This window comes from Sus scrofa, chromosome 7 (assembly GCF_000003025.6).
Source record: "Sus scrofa isolate TJ Tabasco breed Duroc chromosome 7, Sscrofa11.1, whole genome shotgun sequence".
NCBI classification, from domain to species: Eukaryota; Metazoa; Chordata; class Mammalia; order Artiodactyla; family Suidae; genus Sus; species Sus scrofa.
In genome coordinates, this window is record NC_010449.5 from 92,161,640 (window position 1) to 92,187,935 (window position 26,296).

Below are 26,296 nucleotides of genomic sequence, written 5' to 3' on the forward strand. Positions count from 1 at the left end.
GACTCCCATCTCTTGCTTCTCCATCTCAGGATCTTCAGTCAGGCTAATTTTCTGAACCTGGTTATTCAGAATGTGGTCTATGGACCACTGCATTAGCATCTCCTAGGAGCTTGCTAGAAAGGAAGACCCTCAGGCCCCACTCAGAACCTCATGAGTTAGAATCTCCATGTCAGCAGGACCTGCAGATGATTCACACCACACTAAAGCTTGGGAAGCACTGTCTTCTCCTCCCCCATGCCAGTTCCCTGCCAAGGGGCATCCATTCACTTGCATTGAACTATCCCTAAACCCTCTCTGTCGGAAAAGTTCTACCTTAATTTTCAGGGTGAGATGTTTTTGCCATGAAGATGTAAATGCCCACCTATACTGTCTATTTATTGATTCGGAGAGTGATGAGCAAGTATATATGGATAACTTTAAAGCAGTCGTAAAAACTGAGATTCAACTTGAGTTGAATCCTTCTGGTGAAAGCAAAGTGTACTGGGTTTTGGTGAAAGTTAAAGGATGGATGGTCCTTGGGAAACGTAGGCGGTGAGTTGGTTAGAAATGTTCTTAGTTTGACACAGTGACAGACATTTTGTAAACTTAATTCGAGCCTCAAAATTATCTCATTTAGGTGGGTGTTTTTATCCCCATTTTACCTGTAAGGAAACTGAGACTCTAAAAGGTGAGACTACCTAGAACCACAGTATTGGTTAGAATTCAGGCTACGCCATAGTAACAAAGACATCGGAAATATGGTGGTTCAGACAAGTGGCTCTGTACTGAGGTGGACAGGAGACCCCAGGTGGGAGGCTTTGATGATTTATGAGGCCACCCAGCTTCCTTCCCCCATTGTTGCTTCATCACCCCCCAGGATGTTGGTGAAGCCGGTTCCTGCCCTTGGGAAGAGGGAAAGGGAAAGGGAAGAGCCTATGATGTCCTTATAATCCAGAAGCTCTCACTGTCACTTGTACTCACACTCTATTAGTCTAAGCTTAGCCACATAGCCACACGTAGTTGCAAAAGAGGCAGAAAAATGTTGAAACCTGGGGAGCTGTTAACTAAAAGGATGAAGAAGGGTGGTTCCTAGGGGAAAATCGCAGGCCTTGCCATGGGCACCCAGCTGATCCATGGAAGAACCCACATTCAAACTCCACCACTGCAACCTGTGATTCTTCGCCATTTTATCCCACCATTTCTCAGAGCTGACAGTTAGTAAATGATTGTCGAATTGAGATAGATGGAGATAGTCCATGTAAGCCTTTTGGTTATTTGAAATTATTTCTTCCTTTTCCCCTGCCTCCCTGATTACCAAAGTGGCTCTGTGGCACACTGTTACTGTTTTTTTGATGATGTTAATTTGTAAAACAGGAAACTGATATTCATCTTCCTTCAGGAGAATTTTTATGTATGTGTTTTTTAGGACTGCACGGTGGCATATGGAAGTTCCCAGGCTAGGGGGCAAATCAGAGCTGCAGCTGCTGGCCAATGCCACTGCCACAGCCACACCAGACCTGAGCCACATCTGCAACCTAACTGCAGCTCGTGGCAATGCTGGATCCTTAACCCACTGAGCAGGGCCAAGGATGGAACCCGCATCCTCATGGATACTAGTCAGGTTCGTTACTGCTGAGCCATAATGGGAGCTCCAGAATAAATGTTGTAGTACAATAATTCTGCCAGTCCTTAGAGGTTCTGTGGGCCCCTATGAAGTGTGATCATGGGTGTTAATGACAGTCATTTTTTTAATGACCAAATGACCGTCCCCTTTAAAATAGGTATCTTCTTGGGAGAATACCATTGCTCAGAATTTCTCTGATATGCTAGGTTAGCTGGTATATCATCATTTCTCACTGCAGCAAGGCTTCATGACAACCACATCAAAATCTCAGAGGCATACATACAGTTATAAGCATTTAACTAATGAGTACATGGATCTCCTGGAGGTCGGCTCCTTAGACTGGGCCTGGCTGGCCAGCGCTCTGTGTCAGGTGTCCTTCATCCTCCTTCTCTCACCCCCCCTTTTTTTAAATTTAATATTCCCTTATTTTTCAGCAAATATTTTCTATTGCAGTACCATTGATATTGCTATACTTTAACAGTTTTTTAAAATTTAGTTCTATTGAAGTATAGTTGGTTTACAGTGTTGTGTTCATTGCTGCTGTACAGCAAAGTGATTCAGCTATACCTATACATCCATCCATTCCCATACAGGCTATCGCAGAACACTGAGTAGATTTCCCTGTGCTACACAGCAGGTCCCTGTTGATCGTCCATTCCACATACAATAGTGTGTATGTGCCAGTCCCAAGCTCCCAGTCCATCTCTCCCCCTCTCCCATCTCCTTCTGAGCTGGCAGATTAGCTTGAACACATTTTTGTTTGGCAATAGCAGAAGCATAAGGAAACAAGGGGAGTTATGTGAGGCTCCTTGAGGCCTTGGCTAAGAACTGGAACAACCTATTATTCAAAGCAAGTCGCATGGCCATGGGAAATACTCGACACTTCAAGTAAGAGAGAAGGTGGTCACGCGGCCAAGGGTCTGAATAGCAACTTGGTGAAGAGTTGGGATCAACAAAGTGACCTGCCATGGCCCTGCCTTTAGCAAGTTGTTTTGTTTTGTTTTGTTTTAACAATTTTTATTTTTTCCATTAGTGCTGGCTTACAGTGTTTTGTCAATTTTCTCCTGTACAGCAAAGTGACCCAGTCACACATACGTTCTTTTTCTCACATTATCCTCCATCAGGCTCCATTATAAGTGACTAGGTCTAGCTCCCAGTGTAGCAAGTTATTTTGAACATTTGCAATGATATTAAATCTTTATCCTTTAAGGGTAGATTTGAAATTTCTTTAATAAAATAGCTAAATGTATGAATAAAATGAGAGAAGCAGGGTAAATATATCTGTGGGCAGAAAAGTAGCTGTTTAAGCATGAGCTGTAAAAAGGAACCATGTCTGGAACTGGCTCGAGAATGCGACATTCAGTGGTAGAATAGTTGGAATCAATGTACAGCTTCCCAAGGTGATCAGTTGATTGAAGGCATAACACTCATCTGATTTGAAAATAATTAAAAATACATCAGCCTCACAGTTTGTAGTCACAGGTTACCATTTTGCCTCGGAGTGGGAAGAGGAGTGCCCAGAGGCTCATCTCTGATATTTCCTCAGGACTAATCCAGAGCAACTATGCTTTCTGTGCAGATTCTCGTTGCCAAGTCCCCTCTGGCGCCCTTCACCACATTCGTCTACACCATCGAGAAGGAAGGCCTGGTTCTTCAAGGTAAGATCCTTGGATGAAGCCATTTCTTTGAGCCGATTATGCTTAGTGCTGCCCACTATGGGTGATAATTACTGCTGGGCTCCTGATAGAAGCTCCTTCAGGACAGAATCCAAGGCCAAGAAGAGTTGGCCAGTGATATATCACCTAAAATAAAAGAGATTGGCATTTGTAGCAAGAATTGGACAGAGGTGGAGGTGGGGGACAGAATTTCCTAACAGAGTAAGAAAACTGAAGAGCCAGGGCAAATTGGGCAGTCTAGAAACTGCCACCTCCCTGTCCTCTGTGCAGATCCCATGGGGTGAGGGACCAGGCGGTCAGTCTCTGACCCAGTGTGGAGGACCCAGCACTGCCGCAGAGCCCTCTCCCTTAGCGGGCTGAAGAACCATTGGGGCCGGCAACTTCTGGGGCTCCGTGAGCCCTGCTTCCTCGGCCTCCTGCTTCCTCCATTTCTTCCTGCTGTGCTCACATACCCACTGGGGCCCAGGCCTTACAGGCCTGTGCTTTGTGACACAGGCCCAAGTTTTGGCTCATGGTAGAGCCCCCATCCCACCCCACCCCAAAGGCCACAATCTAGAACTAATCCAGCAAATGGGAGAAAGTGGATTGAGAGTCATCATTCCCAGATGTTGGATCCTTGGGTGGTTAGGAAAGGCATCCGAGGGCAGGTCTGCAGAAAACAATGAACGTGAGAGGGTAAATGCAACCCCCCTTGAGCTTAGCCTACAGGGTCAGATGTCCAGCACTGCTCTGTAGATGAATGAGGGTCCCCACTGTCAGGCAGGAGGCCCTACCCTCCTGCATAGCCGCACATCTGGCCCGAACTGCAGGAGAAGCACAAAATCATAGCTGCCCAGGGGAGGACCATCTGCCCTTTAGGATTTTGTAAGCTGAGTATTTTCCCGAGTTTGTAAAACAGGGCGAGTCCTTGCGAGAACCCCATAGAGACAGACTGCATCGCAAAGACCTTGTGGGGCAGGCTGGGTGGTTCATGCTTCTGATTGAGGAGCGGGCTGCAGCCTCCCCTTTCCTGTCCTTTTAAAATGTCCACTTCGTAATGGGCCCAGAAAGCAGCAGGCTTGTTTGGTGTAGCTGAGCTCCACAGCAGGGACTCGGGCCCAGGGAAGTTTGGGAGTAAGAACTACTGACCTTTGGCTCTTAGCCTTTGACTTATGCTATCCAAGTTCCTTGGTAAATATTTTTTTTACAATTGCAAATATTGTTTTCTGACAAAGAAGCAGAGATTTTAAGACCAGATTAAGCAAAGCAAACAGCAGGCCCCTTTGTTAGAGACTCTCTAAGGGTGTATAAGTAATAAGCAATCAGAAAGCTGGCCTCGTATTTACCCAGTGCACAGTGTGCCCTTTGGCTTTTCATTTTTAGAGCCTTTCTTAAAAGATTAGAAGTCTAGTAAATAGCAAGTTTAGATGAAGATTTCAAGAAATTCTCTGAAAGATTACAAGATAATTTCAGGAGGAAAAGAGCCAGTTCTGCCCAGATGGCTTGCATGAAGAGCCTTAATATGGTGCCTGAAGCCCCATCAGTGGGCATTCTGGTAAAATAACACTTTGAGAGCCTGGTCTTATTTGCATACATTTTAGGATAATATTTGTGGCGACAAGATTCGCAGAGTTGCATTTCAGACTCTCGTTGCTAAGATCATGATTTTGACTGGAAGGAGGAAGTTGTTTAGGGAAAGAAGAAACTGAAACTACAATGATTGGTAGAGGTTAAAAAACTGCAAAGAAAGACTATTAGAGATAGTTGGGGAGTTCCCATTGTGGTTCCGTAGGGTAAGAACCTGACTAGTATCCATGAGGATGAGGGTTCGATCCCTGCCCTTGCTCAGGGAGTTAAGGATCCGGCATTGCCACAAGCTGCAGCGTAGGCTGCAGATGTGGCTTAGATCCGGTGTTGCCATGGCTGCGGCAACAGCTGTGATTCAACTCCTAGCCTGGGAACTTCCATATGCCACAGGTGCAGCCCTAAAAAGAAAAGAAAAGAAAAAAAAAAAGTTGGAAAACCAGAGCAAGTGGATTTCTAAAGGAGGCTGACCTGGGGCTGTGTGTTCAGGAAAGAGAAACATTCAAGAAAGTGTCCAATGATGCAAGCAGCCCAACCAGAAATAAAAAATGTCTGGGAGGAGTTCCCATCGTGGCGCAGTAGAAACGAATCCAACTAGGAACCATGAGGTTGCGGGTTCGATCCCTAGCCTCGCTCAGTGGATTAAGGATCCGGTGTTGCCATGAGCTGTGGTGTAAATTGCAGACACGGCTTGAATCCTGCATTGCTGTGGCTCTGGCGTAGGCCAGCAGTTGTAGCTCTGATTAGACCCCTAGCCTGGGAACCTCCATATGCCATAGGTGCAGACAAAAGACAAAAGACAAAAAAATAAATAAAATGTCTGGGAGACCTCAGGGCTTGCCTATTTGCTTTCAAAGCTACACCTTCTCTGAGGTTTTCTGGAGGCAAGAGAACCCTTCTGTCCCCTATCTGGAATGCCACGTAATACAAACCTCTGGGCATCCCCTCCCCTCTAGCCATGTGCTTCCAGAACTTTGGGAAAACAAACAGGAGCTCTGATCCTCAGAAAAATGGGTAACCCTCCTTTATTAGAGAAACCACCTTGGATTGCCATTCCAGCTCTGGAGTGTTCTTGAGAAAAATCTCTGGCACTCTAGTTTTGTCAGCTTGAAAAAGACCGTGCTGACCTGGACTCAGGGCTTTGCAAACTGTTTTGCAATCCATTTGTGGGTCATGAAATAAAATTGAGGACTCACCACAACCAGCAGTAAAAGAGAAAAAAGAAATACAGAAGAATAGAAAATAACAGATTATAGCCCGCTTCATTGCACTGTTTTCGTGAAGTATTTCTTGTGTGATTGTGTGTGCGTGCGTGCATTATGAGTTCGTGTGAGAGGACAGCCGTGCAAAATGTTGTTCTTCCTTGGGTTGTAGGCCTGGGCCTGGGTGATCTCCAAAGGCCTTCCCACTTCAGCTTTCCCTGATTCTCTTAGGAGATGTGTCCTTATCCTTCGCTTACAGCTCAGTGAGTTGCACCCTCGAGATCTCCACCAACTGGAACATAAAAGCTTATTTTTCCCCCCATCTCACCAGATGACTGTGCTAAAACGCACCTGCACAATTCCCCAGGTTGAAAGCAAAGACACCTTTGATCCCTGGGTGATAACCTTGGAAGGGTACCAGAAGGCAAGGCCCAGAAGCTCTTCTTGTGTGAGGGGTTGCTCTGGCACAGTAGTCCTCAGGTGGTGTGGAGGTGGGTGCCTACAGCCTGGGGGTGAGAGGAGGGGCAGCATCCATGTCTAAAGGATGCAGAGGCAGAGCGGGGGAAGAGCTGGAAGAGCGAGGGCAGCTCCTGTGGTACCCACTGCCCAGGAAACTGCCAGCCCAGCACCGTGGCTCAACATTCAGTCTCTGTAATGGAGCTTTTGCCTGGAGTGGCAGGAAAGAGCAATCCAAACAGGCTACCCTGGGTTTGCCGGGGGGGAGGGGGGCAGGGCTGTTCGTGAACGTGGGAATGATCCCTAGGTGCCTTTTATCCCCTTGGCAAGCCCCAGGATTCCTACCGGCCCGCTAGCCAGGAGGTTTTATAATACCTGACGAGAGCTCCTGAGTACAGAAGCAGAGGGAGCAAATAAAAGGTGAGGCCAGACTTCGATTTACCGGCTCCACAGGCCATTCCCCTCACCAGTGCTCAAGGATTAGGATGCTGAGAACAGCCGGCAACTGGGGGCCTCGTACCCTTCCTGCCCCTTTGTTCGCTGGGATGGGAGGGACAATAAAACGGCAGGCTGGAGAGACAGAGGGGCCTGGTTAGAGATTTCTCAGGCTGCTTTTTGAAACACTTGAAGGAGCCAGTCCGTGCTATTGTTGTAGTAAAATAGAAAGCGGAACTATTCTCCTTTGGAAAAAAAAAAGAGAGAGAGAGAGAGAGGGAGAGAGAGAGAAAAAGAAGAAAAAGAAAAAGAAAGGAAGCCCATTCTCCCAGCATCTTCAGGAGGCCGCCTGGCTCAGGCTGTTACCATGGTGATACAAGGCTGTTTACATCTTCTTTGTCTGTCTCCAACTGGTCCCAGATCCTGGCCTCTCCTGGTTGAACCCAAGCCTCTGGAAGTACTTGGGCCCCAGCCCCTGGAAATATTTGGGTCCCAACAGAGAAGGATCTCACAGCCCCCAGCTTCCTGATGGTTCGGTCTCAGAGGGGCCAGGTCCCAGCAGAGGGAGAGGTCAACTATTTTGTGCAACCGAAGTGGGGAAGGTGGAGGGGTGTCGGAGAAGCTCCCATTCATCCATTTTTCCTTTTGTTCTCAGAGTTCACCATGAAATCCCAGTGCTGACTGAGTGGGAAAGCTTAGAGGGTTGACCAGCCCAGAGGGAGGCTAAGTGGTGGCGAGACCTAGCAGAGGGGGAAAGCAGGACTTGGCTCTGGGAACGGGCTTTCATGGACTGGGTCCTCAGAAGCAAAGGGAGCAGGTACCGTGAGCTCCAACTTGAGCCACATCTGTTCTGGTGCTATCCTTTGCTTCCCCAGCACGCACATGTTGTGCCACCCAGAACACAGCTGGGGCCCCTGGGCCTCTGCGTCAGGGCCAAGAATAAAGATTCTATACCTGAAAGCAGCCAGGCTATTGTTGATGCTGCAGGCAGCCCAGGGAAAACCCAGGGCCTGGCTTTCCCGGAGCCATCCTGGCTTTCATGGGACTCCTGGCAGTAAAGGTCTGGGGACTTGGTGAAGAAGCAGGTATTCTAGGATGCTTTGGCCTGGGAAAAGGCAGCCGTGGACTCGGCAGGCTTCTCCTTGTTCACACTTCCTTTGCCCTGTACTCTTCCTCAGGAAACTAGGAAGCCTTTCAAGAACAAAAACCAAGTTGTTTTCACCGTGGCAGAAGACAATGGACTAGTTTCTCAACAGGACAGAATTGTTTGCTTTTATATAAATATATATATATATATATTTTAAATCAGGACCAGGTAAGGCAGGTTGAATCTGGATTCTGATGCTGTTCTCTACTAGTTTAGGGGTTTTTAAATATTGTTTAAATGAAGGAATAGTTGATTTACAATGTTCTGGCAATTTCATCTGTACAGCAAATTGACCCGGTCATACATATATATACATTCCTTTTCTCGTATTATCTTCTATCATGTTCTATCACAAGTGATTGGATATAGTTCCCTGTGCTATATAGCAGGATCTCATTGCTTATTCATTCTATGAGCAGAATAAACTTGGGGATAGGGCTGGGAACCCCAGGACACCCTGAGATAGGTCTGGAGAAGATTCTGGAAACAAAGCTAGTTTTCTCTTTTCCAACCACCTACTATAGGGACTCAGAAGAAACCAGAAAGCAAAGAAACAGTGATTTTTTTTTTTAAGAGCTAAAAAAGCTATGTGCCTTATCTTTCTTGTAAAATCAAGAATGGTTGTTTGATCACATGCTTTTGAAGCATGTTGTCACAAAGTTGGGTTGGGTTCTTCCACCCCATTTTCTTCATCATGAGCCAGCTGGTGATTCATTGAAAACTTCTTTTCCCTCAAATACCACCATCTGAGTTCATCTGATTTCAGTTAGAATCAGGAGCCCCTGTTTCTGCCTGGTGGACTCAAAGTGACCAGCAGATTCTCCATCTGTTTCCACCCAGGTATGGAGGCGTCTGCTTGGTCAGTATCATCCACGCACCAGGCACAGCCTGGCAGGTTTGTGGGGCCTGGCCAGAGAGTCCTGGGAGTCTGTGCAGCAGAATGTCTCACTCCCACACGCCACAGAGAGGGGGCAGAGGGGGCCTGTCACCCTGTCCTGTGCTGCTTCGGCCTGCTTCTCAGTGAGGCACTTCCCCAGGAAGAGGGGGCAGGACTGCCAGTTGCAGAGGCTCTTCTTCTCGTTCAGCATTCGCTTGCCTGTCCCTCCTTCCATGACATCGGCCCACACGGGCCCCCTGCTTTGTCACTCCTCTGACTCTCGCTGTTAGCCTCAGAGAGAGTTTGTTTCCAGTGTGGGAAATATATTTTAACTACGGAACAGTACAGAAAATAATACAGCAAAATCCATGAGTCTAACACACAGAATTAACACATTAACATCTTGATATTTGTTTCAAATTTTTAAAATTGAAGTATGATTGATTTACAATGTTGCGTTAGTTTCACATATACTGAAAAATGATTTAGGGCATATGTGTATATATATATAAATTATATATAAGAGTTCTCTTGTGGTACAGTGGGTTAAGGACCTGGTATTATCCCTGCAGTGGCTCAGGTCTGTGCTAAAGGTTCGATCCGTGGCTCAGGAATTTGCATATGCTGCTGGTGTGGCCAAAGAAAAGGTGTATATATATATATGTATATATATGTGTGTGTGTATATATATATACTTTTTATATTCTTTGCATATTAATATATATACTTTTCATATTGGCATATATGTACTTTGCATGTTCTTTTCCACCATAGGTAATCACAAGATATTGAATATAGTTCCCTGTGCTATATAGTAGGTCCTTGCTGTTTATCTCTTTCATATATAGCAAGCAGTATGTATATGTTAATCCCAAACTCCTAATTTCAGATTTTTTTTTTAATTACAGGAATAAAACTTGCCAAAATTCAAAATTCCGTCGCACCTCATCCTACTCCCTCCTCTCTCACCCCTATGCTCCTCCACAAACACCAAAAGCCCCCCAGGGTTTGATACATATCCCTACCCGATTCTGAAAAACTTTCCCACATATATGTGAACCCAAACATCATATTTGTTAGGAGCGCATCCTGGACGTGCATAAATGGCTTATTGTTCACATCATTCCGCAACTGGCTTTTTCCCCTTCGCATCGTGTTTTTGCAGCATATCCGTGTCGATACACGTAGATCATGTTCTTTTATTTTATCCATTGCATGAATATACCACATGTCACCCATTCCCTTACTGGAGGAAATTTTGATTATTTGTTAACTCAGTGAATCTGGTTGCACTCGTTTCTCGGTGTGCAGGTGTGAGGGTTTCTCCAGTCTATATCAAAAAGTAGAATGGGGATGCATATGTTTCTCTTTACTCTGTATTCCCAAATTGCTCTCCAAAGAGGTTTGCCAATTTACACTTCTACTGGAGGTAGTGGACCAATTCCTGTGTAGCCGTGTATAATTATAAGTTTATTGTCATGTTTCCATGGGCAATCTTCTTATGTATTCATCATGGATCCCTTTTGTGCCTCTGCCATTGGGATGCAAGCTGCCTATAGCATCTAGGAGGATCTTCTGCACAATGCATGTGCTTTGTGCCTATGCTTCCATGATTAACTGACAAAAATTACTTCACTCCTCCTAAAGTTAACTATATACCCTTCCCGGAAAGGGATGTTTTTGTTCCATTCATCATCCTTATTTTCAGGTGAGGGAGCTGAGTTCCAGAAAGGTGAAGTGATGTTCCCTGCTTCAAAATTGTATTTGTAGCCCTTTCCAAGCCCTCAGCCTGGGCTCCTAAGATTTTATAAAGTCAGAAATGAGTTTGAGCCCCCTCATCTTCCATCACGGCAGTCCGTGACGACTTACCTCTCAGGCTTCACAAGCCTCTGTTGGGAGACTCTAGGCCCATCCTGAATTTTGAATCCTGAAATTCTAAGCTAAGATGGATCAATCACATTCATATAATGATCCCTCAAGAAACTTCCTAAGTATGGTTGGGTTATAAGATTGGCTGGGTGGAATCACAACCTAGATTAACAGTGGTGTATAAGATAGAGGTTGATAGCTTTCTCACATAGCATCATGGAAGAATGCAGTCCAGAGCTGGTGTGGCGCCTTGGCCCCATATGTTGGTCCAGGGATTGCGGCTCTTAGCTCACTGCTCCATCATTGCCTTTATTGCCATGGTCCAAAATGGTTCAGTATCCTGTCCTCCATCCAAGTAGCAGGAGTTGTGTAGGGTAGCAATTTGGCGGCAGGAAAGGGCCACCCCTTCCTTTAAGGATATTATCCAGACTTATACACGTTATTTCTGCCAATCTATAGCTATATGGACAGAAAGACTGGAAGATATAGTTGTTAATCTGGGTGGTACATTATGGGAGTTGTATGATCATGAAAGAGATGGGGAGATGAATATTCAGTAACACATCTCTTTCAGAGGAGCTTAGTTACAGAGATTAGGCTCCAGGGTACAATAGTACAGACCTTAGGGACTAAGCTTGTTGCATAATATTGAAATGCAACATAAATATTGTATGTTTAAAATGCCATCAGGACCTTCTTTAGTAGAATCTAGAGCAGAAGAGCAGAGTATCAGTCAGTAAGGCCACCAAGGATCAGTATCCAGAAATCTTGGTCTCCCACCCAAAACAGAATCTCGCTCAAGCCGCAACTTTAGTATGTGTTTCACTATTGTGCACTATGTAAGAAAGATATTTGAACAAGTGCTACTAGTGCTTATAGCACAAAGCAGGGTGTGAATTTTGTTCGAAAGTCATAGGCCAAACACATTTTTTTTTCCAAAATATTTTTTCCTGTCTCCACTTAAAAAAAAAAAAAAGGAATAAAATTTCCATAAGAATAAGGTTATATTGAGAAAAATTTTTAATCCAAGGCCTAGACTACTGTTAGACTAGATCCACACTCCTCTTTTAAAACCAGGAAGCCATTTGGCTATCTTTGCAGAGTTAATAATTTGCATTTGTGAAAATGTCCAGATAATAATACCAAAAGATGTTAAATCAATTCAGGTTGTTGATTTTCTTTGAAAACCTCTTCCAAAAGGACTTGGAGTTCTTTCTGGAATAAGACTTAAGCTCCATTTTAGTGCGTTCGTTAAGCAGGTATTTCTTGAACATTTATTGTTTATGAACTGTGGTGCTCAGGGAATATAGGGTGAAAAAAGTGATTCTTTTTTTCTAAGTAGCTCAAAATCTAGTTAGCTCAAAAACAAAATAAGTTTAGTCAAAAGCGAACTGTCACATAGAGTTTACTGGTAGCTCAGTGAGTTAGGGATCTGGTGTTGTCACTGCTGTGGCTCAAGACGCTGCTATGGCACAGGTTCAATCCCTGGCTCACCATGGGTGCGGCTAAAAAAAAAGCAAACTATCACACGTATTATTAAGGTTCAAACAATGGGATTTGAAAGGATAGAGGAAATAGACTCAATCCATCTTGGATGACTAAGGAAGGTCCCTGAGAGTACATGGGACTTGAACTGGATGTCAGCTCCTGAATACTGACAAAAAGGACATTCCATTGTCTCTTGACAGAGGCCAGTTTCTTTTGCCGTTTGAGAATAGATTTGGGCACGCTGGGGAATGCTGATTAGTGCCATGTGACTAATGTTGAATCATGCTGACTAATGTGTTCTAAATGGATTGATTCAACAATGAAAGGAACACTGAGAGTCAAGAGTTCAGATCCTGAATCTTATCATGTGATGAAATGTCAATCACTTAGCCTCAGTACTTCATTTTTTGGTCAATTAAAATGTGCTCATGATGAGAATCCAACAAATCACCTTGACCGGAAAGTACTTTGCAAGCCTCAAGGATAGCAGAAATGCTTAACAACAATTCCCAGGACAGGCTTATGCAACCTTGGGTCATTCGTGGTACATATAGAATCAGGCCATCCATCACAGGCTCCCCAGCCATGTGAAACTTCTGTTTCCTCACACATGCCATGAGACCTGACAAAGAGTACACTGCACTCACAAAAACTGACAAATAGGGGAGCTTTTGAAAAAGCCTTCTCTCCACCTACTGGGGCGTCTGTGTCTTTCCACAACACATGTCGCCACAGAACTAAGAGCTTGCATTGCGCACACGGCTCTTTCTCTCTTTTGACGTCTCCCCAGCTAGATTGCTTGAGAACCTGGCCTTCCGTGTCCAGATGTTTGCTGAATTCTGAAGGCCCCCCAAAGGGCCCAAGTTCTTTTGTTGCTCTCCAAATCGCTTCCCACAGAGACTGACCGATGTCCTGAAGGAGCCCTTCAATAGGGAGGATAAATGGAGGCAGATGAAGACATGACCCCCTGAAGCTCACCCACGTCCACGCTAACAAAGGGTCTGAGGCACAACCTTGTCAGGAGCGTTTTGGTCAGCAGCATCCCCTCGAGAGGCCAAGTCTCCCCCACCGGGCTGCTTTCAATGGCTACCATCACCGTGGAAGTCCAGGGCATTTGTTAACGGCTGGGGTGTGCTAGGTGTAGCACGAAACATCTAAATCATGGCCCCCAGTCTTTGTGAGGGCTTCCTGGCTGCAGATGGCAGCTGGCTTTCTCAGGGGAAACCTGGGGGTAGTGGAGGAAGCTGAAGGGAGGCCCCCGAGTCTTTGGATGACCTCTTCCCACCCAGCCCAGAAAGGCTCCCCTTTTGTCTCTAGCCATCAGCAGTCAAGCCAGGGCTGTGGGGCCTTAGCCCACACCTGTGCTAGGTTTCTGGGTGTCTCTGGTTTGCGAGGCCATTGGCTCCCTGGCTAATAGACAGGTATGTGTGTCAGAGAACAGCTGTCAGGAGTTTTATTTAGACTGCTCGTGAGAAGTTCGTGCATGTCATGACAGCAACATTTTTTCAACCATTCTTTCTCTCCCCTTCTCTCTCTCATTCTCTCTCTTTCTTTCCCTTTAGACCAACAGAGGCCATAGGGACCCTATGACCTTTGTCTAGAGCTGGTGGAGGCGTGATTTGTGAAATGAAACAGGACCAAGCTGCTTGGAAGAAGGAAACGGAAGCCAACATAATGGGGATTAATTAGTTGATTGCTGTTGAGATGGTTACAGATTTGCCCCTCCCTCCCTTACCATTGAGTCTGCCCGTCTCAGGCCTAGCAGGGAAGGTAAAGATGAAGAGGCCTTTGTTCAGGTCTCTAGATGCATGGGGCTGAAGGCTTTGCCTCCATGGGATGGCAACAGCCATAATAATAATAATTTGCACTTATATAGCACCTTTCAACTAGGCACCTCAAAGCAGTTTAACCACATTAATTAATTAAAGCCCACAATCCCCCTGGGGAGAGGAGGAGGATGACTAACAGGATTTGTAATTACAGGAGGGAACATTTCCGAATAAAGTATTGTCCACCAAATAAAAAGAGTAGGTGTAAAGGAATTGGGGTCTCCAAAGAATAACTGATTCAGAAATGAAATCATGGAAAGATGGGGGCGCTGGGGGCGGGCATGGGCGTGGGTCTGCTCTCGTGTCAGAGGGAGGTCGACGGGCTCAGAATTCACTGACAGGTTCGGATCCAACTGAGAAGCGGAACATGTATGGTATTAGTGGCATTTGGAAGGTCATTAGCGGTACACCTATTGTGGTGTAAATTCAAGTTTCACTGGTATATTGTGTAGGGCCCTGCAGAACAAAGAGTGAGATTCATGCAGTATTTAATAAAGGATGAAATGATTTCTTTGGATTTAAAGCCCGAGGCTGGGCCAGTCAATTAGCAAATAAATCAATTGGTGACCCATGGGATAATTTCATCTGTTTCCAGCAGAACACCCAGCCAACCCCTCCTACTGCCATAGGTTTCCAGCTGAAGCTTCGAGGCTGGGTTCAGTGCAAGGCCTGGGGAATCTGCCCCTTCAAAGCCAGGCATGGAATCTTCCCAGCCTTGGGCATTGGGACCTCTTTGACCCAAATTGTTGGTGACCTTCAAGATGTCCTCTGTAAATCACACTGTACCTGCTCCCCCTTCAGAAGTTTTTAAATGCCTTGGAGGCTAGACTTATCCTAGCTTATTTTCCTGTCAGTGCCCAAAAGAGCACTGTACACAAAGTAGGTATCAGGCAGTGAAGAATGACAAAGTCCTATAACAACTCAAAATTTGTTGAACATATACCAAATGCCGAGGCAAAGCTAAAAAAAGGAAAAGAAAAGTGATGGGCAGTGTATTACAGGGAATGGAAAAGACTTACGTTCTCCTAACTATAATATAAAGCAGAATAAAATATAGATGTCCACCCAAGCCACAGGCTACAAGGACCAAAGGGGGAACATTTTATCCAGCTGGAGTCAATCAGGGAAGGTGTTCCTGGAGAGCTGGGCATTGGAGGGTGAGAACGATTTTGATGGACCTGGAAGAGGTGGGGGCTACAGAGTTTCCAGACTGTGGTCATTTGTCTCCCTCTGACTGAGGTGCCTTTTGAGAGCTTGTGGTCTTCAATGGAACATTTGTGAAAACCAAGCTGAATTTTTGCAGCTGATTAAATGTACATTTCCCATGAATTCTTGAAGATGAGTTGGCTAATTTCCAATAGCCAGGGACTATTTGGGAAGTTGAGACAGATATCTTGTTCTCTGTAACTGCTAATTCAGTCTCTCCACTTTAGCTGTCCACCAAGAAAGAAACGCTAAGCAGTTCACACATTAAAACAGGGCGCTCAGGAGTGTCTGAGAACCATATGAGGAAAACAGATCCTGATCTCGAATGTCAAAGATTAAATGGCTCCTGTCTTGAGGCTCTTTCCCCCCGCCCCCAGGAACTGTAAGACAGTGTGCTACAGCTAGTGATTGACAGACACCTCAATCCCTGTGCCCTCCTGCTCCAAGGTCACCAGGCCTTTCACCACAAACCAGGCTGCCAGGATGGGACCTCAGCATTGTGCCGATACTCTGTGTCACAGTGTCTCACACACACACTGTATGTGCTTTGGCTCATCTCATCCTCTCAGTCTCACAAGTGGGACTTCCTCTTTCACAGATGACGAACGAGGCCAGAAAAGTTCAGTCTCTTGCTAGATAGTGATGGAATGTGACCTTAAACCCAGACAGTCTTGCTCCTTCCTCTCTCCCCCTCACCCCTGTAGTATTTCTGCTCATATAGATTACAGCCTCTCTTCATCATCCTCGCTAAAGTACTCAGCACAATACTATACATCATAGGAACTCAGTATTTTCCACACAAAAGAGTCACCAGAGTAATACAGGTGGTTTGATCTTCCAGTGAGAGAAGTGGCTGTAGAGGGTCCATCACCGCCTTCTCTTTTCACCGCTATTAAAAATGAAGATACCTGCACAGGAAAGTGCCCCAGGGAATGTTCGCAGAGAAGACACATGTGGCATTCATGCGTTGAAACTCTGCCAAACTGGTACCACCCATGGAATTCTAGTGAGGCATCTTAAATTGTTAATTACTTTTATTGAACTTGGACGCTGCTATGCAGTGATTTCTTGGGATGTGCGTACATATCATGGCAAAGTCCAACTTTTGTCTCCCTAAGTGCATCTGTTGATGTGCTGCAGTCCTGGTAAAGATTCAAAAGTGTGTGTTCCGTATCAGTCCACAGGTGAACACTTCTGAATTAACCTAGAAGTACCCAACTCCACGCCCATTGTCTTTTAGTTGTATGTTATAAGCAAGTTACTAATCAGAGATGGGATTGTAGAAGCTTATCCAGCAAAACCAGGGCCACCGCCAAGTGAGAATTCTGGGGATGGGCAATGAGGAGTAGGTAATGGAGGAGAAGTGATTGAAGGCAAGTGGAAGTGCAAAATATTAGATTTTGATCTAAAAATCATCTTAGACCCACTGGGGAATGTCCTTTTCCCCCAAACTTTGGTTTTAATATTGTCATCATCACTTTTGTCCTATGGCTGTAAAGGACTTCCTTTATTCCACTGCAGATTTCAACAGCAGCCTCTTTTGCTCAAATGGAAGGAAGCGATCCATCCAATGCTTCTTAGACGAATACACTAAGTGTGAGAGAAAGCACATTGCCTTCTCTGAATTTTAGTGAAGGTGGGGTTCAGATGCAGTCTGAGTGCTCCAGAATTCCTAATAGAACTGGGAGGAGAGAAGACCAATAAAGTGTGGACATTAAGTCAGGACAGACTTGGTTTTGCTGCTTAAACAAACAAGTCCTTGAAAGCTCAGTGACTTAAAGCCAGGTCTGTGCATGTGTGAGAGACCCTCCGGGGAGGCTGTCCTCTGTGTGATGTTTCAGACTTCATTTCAGTATCAATGTGCACTCCCACACTTGCTGTTGTAGGAGAGGAGAGAAAAGGGGGCTGTGTAATGGCATTTTAGTGCTTCTTCCAAGAAACAACACACATCACCTCTCTCATGGCCAAGCGGTCATGCATCCGCTCCCAACCCCATGGAGTAGTCGGAACCCTCCCCTGTATTCAGAAAGGAAGGAGAACTAGATGTTGGTGAACCCTTGGAGTGTCTGCCATATATCATAGACCTAGTGCCCTGGCAAGTGCCTCCTCCTTTCACACCCACACTTGGTACTTTCCCTTGGATTACTGGGCATCTAACAAAGACCTATGGAGTCATGTTGAGGGTGGAAGACCAAATAGTTTTGCAGTCCATTTTAGTCCACAGGTGACCTTTTTGGAAGAGACGAGTGGGCAGGGAAATCAGTTAACTCTGGGTACTTTTCCCATGAAGCTATCAGGTACTAATAACTCTGAGAAAGGATATCAGCTAAAGGGAGCCATGGCCTGATTTCAATAGTACATCTAAGTTAGAACAACTCACTTTGAGTTGCCCAGGCCCACCATGCTTTGTGTGAAAGGGCTTCTGGAAATATGCCCTTCTGCCTCCATTTCCTCCCTTGTTACCAGACATGATTCAAATTCCCTCTAAGCCATGCAACTTTTCCAGAAAGCAGCTTTCCCAGCAACAAAGAAAGAAGAAAAAAAAAAAGAAAAACTTTCCCTTATTATTCTTCCAGTAATGAATTCCTGCTCTGAGTGGGCCACTTCCATGTGTTTTCAGTCAAGTGCTGATGGCAGCCTTGCTGGGGGACATTTCCAAGAGGCTCTGGACATAATGAATGAGGTCTTGTATTGACAAGAGCTGCTCTCAGTTTTCCTTCCAGTGTAGCCCTCCTGAGCCCTGAAATCCGAGATGAGACGTGATTCATGAGATCTCGCTGATGAACCAACATGGCTGCTACACCTCTCTGCTCCATCTAACTAGGTAAAAAGTCATGGTTTTAAAGCTTCCCTCAGAGGGATTTGTAGGCCCAGTTCTTAGTAACTAAAAAGGACTTACCTTTCTCAGACCAGACCAATCCTTTGTAGATGCCAGCATCTCCTTTCTTCAGGACCGAAACATAGTCTTGGCCCACCCTGACATCATAAGAACAAAGGGAGAAATTAGCTCACACTCTGTTCTGCCTAAAACCTAATCTCAAGTACAAGATGCTTCTAAGTGAGCAATGGTGGTAGGTCATGTTTGCTAAGGGAAAAAGCCTATTCATTCTCCCCAAAGCCAATGTCTTTGGATTATAATTCAATTTCAACTTTCCTATGCAGAACTTCTGCAAACTGTTAATTATAGTTGGGCTCTTTCCATTGAGAAGAATCTCAGTTGCCTCAGGTAAAGGGGGACAAGTGTTGTTAAGGATACAGGTGGTCTGGAATGGACAGCCTTGAGGAGCAGAGGCAACCTTGAGGATTGATTATCCCAGCATCTCTGCTTTTCCCTGCAGGTCTGTCCAAGGCAACTCTCTCTCCCAGCAGACATGCCCTGCATACTATGGTTCTGCTTACTCAAAACTTCACTTTGCATGCGGCTCCTCCTGGTCTCTCAGAGCTCTTCTCTCCCCACCTCAGCCTTTCAACTTTGAGCCCATTGGCTTTTTTCCTCAAGTTTCTAAGAGAGAATCTGATTGGAGTAGGCTCATCTTATTGTTTTGTCTCAGCTAACATCATTGGTCACTAGCCAGCCAGTCCTTGTGGGCTGAAGGAGGGGCTGAAAGCATAGCTGCCTCAGTAGCAGCAGCAGATGTGGGCAAGGCAGCTTCCATCAGAGGGGCTGTGGGAGGGGAAGACAGGGAGGATAAGCTCTAGGTACTCTTTAGGCCTTTAATGGGATTACTGCACAGATGCTCATTCTCTCACCTGCATCTTCCTCCCCTTCTCATTTGCTGTAGATCTGACCTCCCCTGTCACAGCCTGGACCCTCATTATTGCTCATCCCCCCAAACCCCAACTCCAGTATCTTACTTCTCACTCTGTTAAAATACCCAGTCACAGAGGTATATGACTAGTAAGTGGGAAGAAAGAGGTCTTATCATGTATCTGAGAATATAAGGAAGATTAGGTGATATGGAAGGAGGAATGGAAATAAAACCCTTTCTTAGCTAAAGAAAATCTCATTCCCACTGGGACCAAGTACATTTTTCCTTTCTCACAACCTTTGCAGCAATTTCCCTTTCCCCAAAATCAGACATCAGCAGAAGCAAGAGAAACTTCTACTGAGGAACTCTGACCAAGCAGAGAGGGAAGGTCCTTGAGCTCCATGAATCCCCAAGACCTTCTTCTGGCCCCTGCAAGCATTCCCAGTCCCTATTCCAGACCCTTGCCTTTCCCCGGCCCCACGCTCAGGCAGCCCTGGTCCCAGACCCTTGAATAATAAGTGCCAAATAATGTACTTCCAAACCGAGGTTTAGAACACAAGCTAAGCACTCTGTTTAGATAAGGTCTTTGCCAGCTGTGTCCTCCCAAGATGGACAAAGCTCTTCACTGGCAGTTTTCACAAACTTTCATGATGTTTTTGGAGCACCAGTCTTATATGGTGTTGCTGTATTTCAACTGAGTCAGAGATATTGTGCTTTGTCCCAATTCACACATCAACCAGAGGACTGGGTGGGGGGGGGGATTAAACTGTGATGCTGAGCTTTGCCCTTTATTCATCAAAGACCATTGCCTATGATACCTCATCGGATGGTAAAAGCCCAGCCCCAACCCATCTGCATTCAAATTTCAGTTTTTCCATGTCCATCTCAGTGGACATGAGACTAGAAATGAATTAAAGAGAAATCTAAACAACCCTGTAGTTTCCTGCTTTTTCCTGAGCCCTTGAGTATGTCAGTGTTGATTAAGTCATCGGTCAAACTTTGTCCTATGACTGACACTTTTATGCACTGACTAAAATTGCAAAGTTTCCCTAGGAACCTAAGACAGCAGAGAAGGTGTTTCTGATGGTGTTTCTAAACCTGCTGTTGTGGGATTCTAGAGCCAGTTCCTCTGGATCACTTCCAGATCTCTGCTCATTTCATTTAGACTCTGGGGTTGAAATCTATTGCCATTGGCTGTCCCCTGGGATCTGAGAACCCATCTGGGGTTTGTCCAACCTTTCTCTCCAACACCATCTTCCCCCTTCCACAGTCATTACCACTCTAAAAGCTTGAAAGTTGATGCAAAGATGGAGCAGAAGCCAGTTTGGCTCTCTCCCAAGTTCTCTAGGCCCCTATGGGGTTAATCAGCAACCACCTATCTTTGTGTTAATAACATAAGCCTCTCTTACTAGAACACCTGGAGGAAACCCATAGGAAGGCTTACGATGAAGCCAATTTTGCAGTAATTATTCTGACCATTGCTCAAAGCCAGACTCAGGCTCCCCAGACAAAAACAGCTTGCTAAACCCACACAACTAGAAGGATGGACCTATAACTCTTAATGTTCCTTAAGCCACCTTGAGTTTTGCTAATACTTTTCATGCCCACATCTCAGCTCTAAAGGCTCCTTATGCTGTGAACTTTAGGCAACATCTCCCCATTTCAGGTTTAGCATAATGTCCTGAGTATACTCACTAGTAGTATTCTCTAGTAGCAGCTTCCTAGCTCTTTCTCCACCCCACCCCCTCACCACACTGCCTGCTGCCCTGCAGGAATAATAGACCTTCGTTGCTGGGACTGCTGACCACCAAATGCCTGTAGGTGTTAGGCAATTGGCTGTGCTGAGGAAAGAGGCCAGGAGCTGGGGAGGTAGAAAATGTGGGCAGGAGACACATGGAAATCCCCTGCTCTATTTGTCTTCTAAGGCTCCCATAGCAGAATACCATACAAGAGCTTAAACAACAGAAATTTACTTTCTCCCAGTTCTGGAAGCTAGAAGTCCAAATTCAAGGTGCCAGCGGCTTTGGTTTCCCCTGAGACCTCTCTCCTTGGTTTGCAGGTGGACACCTCACTGTGTCCTCGCACAGCCTTTCCTTTGTGTGCACTCCTAGTGTCTCTTCTTATAAAGATACTAGTCTTATGAGATTAGGGTCCTGCTCTATGACCTCATTTTACCTTAATCAAGTCCTTTTAAAGGACCTATCTCCATATACAGTCATAGTGGGCATTAGGGCTTCAATATGTGAATGTAGGGGATGGGGGGCACAATTCAGTCCATAACACCTGCCGGAATGCCGTTTTCTTCAACAGATCATCTTGCATCCTTTGATGCTGCCTTTCTAATCCTGAGTAGGAGAAAAGTAGATATTGGTCAAGAGATGTGTGACTCTGTGTAGTCAGTTTGAGAATGGCTAAGCTTGGAAGGGCACCTGAGGTAGAGTAAAAAGATGGATGGATGGATAGATACGTAAAGGGACGGTTGGTTGGATAGACCGATGGATGAGTAAATGACTTAGGTGGTGTGTTAATAGCACTAGGGTAGAATTTACCTTATATTTCTCTGGAGTTGTAGTTTTTTATAGGCAGCCTTGCAAACTCAAATGCTCAGGTTAAACAGGTAACAAAGTTGCAAAAAGAGCCCATGTGCAATAATAGGGAGCAGTGAAGACTGAGGCAAATTGGAAAGAGTAAGCCCTGTCTAAAGAGGCAACATGTACCCAGCTCCAAACCATTGTTACTTTGTGGGCTGCCAGCCTAATATTGCCAGAACGTCTGATTTTTCAAAGGAAGCCAGAAATCCGGATGCTCAGATGAAATTTTTCTTAAAATAAATCTTTAAATTATGGAAATTAATTCAAAAATTATAAAATACTGTGGAGGCCAAATAAACACATTTGCAGCCTGAATGAACTCTGAAGGCTGCCAATTTTCCACTCTTGGAATACTAGAAGACAGCTGTAATGTCATCACATGAGGAGGTAGGTGTTTAAGAACTCAGGGTTAGGAGTACACTGCCGGGTTCATATTCTAGCCTACCACTCACTAGCTTTGTAATCTTGGGCAAGTTATGCATGTAGCTCAGCGTTATTATAGGAGGAAGTGAGCGAAGACATGTAGCTGCCTAGCAGAATGCCTGCGGCATGTTAAGAAAGCAATAACTGAGCCAGTATTGTTAGGTAGTACCACTAAACCTCTTGGTTTCCCCATCTGTAAAATGGGGACAATATTTTCCTTATCTATTCCCCCAAGGAAAAGAAGAATATGTGTGAATATGCATTACCAAAGTGTGCCCATTGCTAAGAAAGACACCATGCATTACTTCTGCTACTAAACCTATACATGAGGCTCAGCCTTGCCCAAGGAAGGCATGGGAATTTCTAGGAGGAGAACAGTGGTAACCAGATGGTAACCAGACCTGGTCCTTTTTTCTTCCAATTGTCATTGGCCATATTGCCGTTCTTAGAATTCGATGAGTTTTTCTTCTCTTCTTATGAAAATTTTCAACATTTAGAAAAGTAGAGGAGTTTCCGTCATGGCTCAGTGGTTAGTGAATCTGACTAGGAACCATGAGGTTGCGGGTTTGATCCCTGGCCTCGCTCAGTGGGTTAAGGATCTGGTGTTGCTGTGAGCTGTGGTGTTGGTCAAAGACGTGGCTCGGATCCCACATTGCTGTTGCTGTGGTGTAGGCTGGAGGCTACAGTTCCCATTCGACCCCTAGTCTGGGAACCTCTATATGCTGCAGGAGCGACCCTAGAAAATACAAAAAAAAAAGAAAAAAGAAAGAAAGAAAGAAAAGTAGAGGAAACGGTATGGTATGAACACCCCAGTACCTTTATCTAGATCTGGATTGTTAACCTTCACCTCCATGAGTGTTCTTGGCTGGGATGTTGGAATGGAATGTGGCAGAGAGGCAGTATGGAAATGGGGTGGGGTTTGAGGGGGACTGGGGCTCAATGGTACTGAATGGGAGAGCTGGGAGCTTTAAATCTCTTAGAGGCTCCCCATTTTTGCAAGAAAGCAAGGCTCAATCAGATATAGATGGTTCCCCTTTGGATAGGACCCCAAAGAAGGGGGTTTTGTGCACGATAGTTTGTTATAGATGATTCATTAGTACCGTCAATGAAAATGGCATTATAAGCTGAGACACAGAAATTCTTTTATTATTTATAAGGTTTTCACTTGTTATTATTTTTAAAGTTTTATTATTTTTGGCAGAGAAGCCGTTTTCATGTATGGCTCCCGTAATTGAAAATGAAGACTGTCTTAAGAGACATTCAATGTGGAAATGTCTCTGCCATAAAAAATTCAGGAAATTAAACTGTAGTGGATCTGTGAGAAGCCCAGTAAAATCACGTCGATGAAAAGAAATGTTGGTCACTAAACATGAAAGGCTTGAGGAGCAGAAACTCTCCAAGTCAAAGAAAGTATATGCCAATTATAAAGGGCTCTTTTCTGCTGAAGCCTTTAAAAGGGTCTCTAAGACATATTGCTCCATTTCTCAACGTTGGCTCTTACTGCGTGTAAATGCAAAGGCTTCTACCCTGGAAAGGATGCCTTACAACGGGAAAGCAGCTAAACTTTGCTTTAAAATTCTATTATTCAGACCCGTCATTAATTTAAGCTGACATTCTCCTCAATGGAGGCAAATCATCAAAGCTTTATTGTATTGAGAGAACCTTGAATTCAGCCACAAAGAGCCGTGGGGTCTGGAGGGAAATGCGGGGAGGGGGAGGGCTGAGAACTCCAGGGGCCCAAAGAAATGTGGGGAGGGAAGGGGAGGAAAGGCCGGAGTCCTGAGAAGCAGGGGGGAGAGGGGAGGAGTTAGAAGAACCAGTTAAACCCTGGAGGTGGTTGGTAGAAGCCCTGAGAGGCTTGGAGGGCCCTTTGCTGCAAAGCTACCCCTCCAGCCTCTGTTAATCAAGAAGGTAGAAAGCAAAACCAGCCTGCTGCTTTGCCTCACAAATATTTCTGCAGAGTAAGGAGGGAGATAGGGAACAGGGGAAGGGAAAGCACTTCCCTTTTTCCTTCATTCAGGTGCCTCTTGAACCTCCTGCCACTGATCCCCTGCCCAGAAGCACAGGCTGGGCAGAAAGTCGCCCCCCGGGCCTTGACCCCCAGCCACCCCCCCTTCTCATCATCAGTCATACCTGGCCTACCTCCACCCCAGGCTGCCAGCAGGGCTTCTTCCTTTCTGGTGTGTTTACTGCCTGATGTACAGGGTGCGATGTACTAGGTGGAATGTGGGCACATCGCTGAGGCATCAAGCAAGAAAGGGGATCTTTGAAACGCAAGGATGTCACCCCAAACCATTACTGAGCATCGACGATGTATTATGAGAATCAAGTAAGATTTGTAAGTGAACTTGAAAGCCTAAGGGAAAACTGGGTTCTTCAGTGCGTAACTTAAGTAAAATACTAATTTTGAAAAGCAAAGTACAGCCATCCCCCCTTATCCGTGGTTTCATGTTCCCTGGTTTCGGTTACCCACGGTCAACCGTGGCCTGAAAATATTAAATGGAAAATTCCAGAAATAAACAATTCCTAAGTTTTAAGTTGCATGCCGTTCTGAGTAGCATGATGAAATCGTGCACTGTCCGGCTCCAGCCAGCCCTGGACGTGAATCATCCCTTTGTCCCGTGTACCCATGCTGCATATGCTACCCGCCCATTAGTCTCCTAGTAACCCTCTGGGTTATCAGATTGACTGTATCGCAGTGCTTGTGTTGGAGTAACCCTTCGTTTACTTAATAATGGCCCCAAAGCACAGGAGTAGTGATGCTGGCAATTTGAAGATGCCAAAGAGAGGCCCTAAAGTGCTTCCTTCAAGTGAAAAGATGAAATTTTTTTTTACTTAATAAGAAAAGAAAAAATATACTATATACTGGGTTTGGTACTATCTGTGGTTCAAGCACTGGGAGTCTTAAAACATATACCCTGCAGATTAGAGGAAACTATTACAGTCTTAGATAGTCTTTTCTCTGCACCAAAACACTCCTCAAGGACACAAGAAATTCATGTGGATGCTGGAGCAGACAGCTCCCGCTGCCAGCAACCCACTGAGACCAATGTAGGGGAGGCCATAGGACTTTCATTTCCAGACTGCCACCTTCCAGCTCTGGGACCTCAGTGAACCCCTATGACTTCCTGAGTCCAATGTGTAAAATGGGAATCGAAATAATCCATCCAATCTTGGGACCCATGAGGGTGACCATGTGGGCAGACGGATGGTTCTCTAACCTTCACTGAGCTCTGAACTGGAGTTACTGCCTTGACCCATTCTCCAGTTTTAAGCCAAATCAAATCATGCTATTGCTCTGCTCAGAATCCTCAAGTGACTCCCTTTTCATTCAGACTGAAAGCAAAGTCCCACCCCTCTCCTTAAAGCAGACCTGCTGTCCCATCTCGTGACTCTTCCCTTGCTCACCTGTCTCCAGGCTCTAACTCCTATCACCAGGCGCCCTTCCCCCCCGGGGCCTTTGAACCTCTGAACTCTTTGTTGGAACATTTTCCCCCAGATAGTCCTGTAGCTGATAGCCACACCTCCAATCCCCAGACATTGGCCGGACTCACTGCTAAGATTTTGCTAGAACGCCACCTCCTCCGAGAGACCTACCCAGTTTAAAATGCCGCCCACTCTCCTTATCCCCACCTCGCTCCACTTTCACTTTCCCAAAGCACTCATCACAAGCAACGTGATAAATAGCTCATTGTGTTGACCCTTCCTCGTGGGTCTTCCCTGCTGCAATATAGCTCTGGAGGGCAGGCATCTTTGATTTCTCGCCGATGTGTCCTAAGCACCTTGAGCGGTGTCAGGCACATGGAGGAGCCTCCATAGATGGGCTGGATCTTTCTTAGAGGTCCAGGATATAAAGCGGATCCAAGAAAGCCTGCTCCAGTTGAAGGGAATATGAGCTCTAAATCTCCCCCACCCATCGCCGTGGACTCTCCATAGGATAGCTCCTGCTCTGATGAGGAAGTTTGAAAACTGCTGATGTTTTCCTCTCGTATAAAGCCGGTGTTGAAGATATAAAATGCTGGGTAATGTCAGGTCCAACCTTGGCACAGTGGTTTGTACAAGCAGGTGTCAAATGTAGCCATGATAAAGGGTTGAGGTGGGATCAGGGGAGCAGGGATCCTAGGATCAGACCTTTGCCAGCTAAGCTTTACCTTTGCCCCTCAACCAAGCCTTATCTGTCCA

The 26,296-nt window shown here is 45.4% G+C and overlaps 1 protein-coding gene across 9 annotated transcripts in view; it reads left to right on the forward strand.

The window, feature by feature from the left end:
- Positions 1 to 26,296, forward strand: part of RAD51B (RAD51 paralog B) — a 708,971-nt gene that overhangs the window by 569,227 nt on the left and 113,448 nt on the right. For 6 of the 9 annotated variants that reach the window (XM_021099931.1, XM_021099936.1, XM_021099934.1 and 3 more), the window contains 2 exons: positions 3,183 to 3,261; positions 9,868 to 13,872. In XM_021099931.1, coding sequence (XP_020955590.1) covers positions 3,183 to 3,261; positions 9,868 to 9,971 — 183 coding nt within the window. In that variant the 3' untranslated portion in view covers positions 9,972 to 13,872. The other 3 variants (XM_005656349.3, XM_021099939.1, XM_021099935.1) reach the window with 2 other exon arrangements.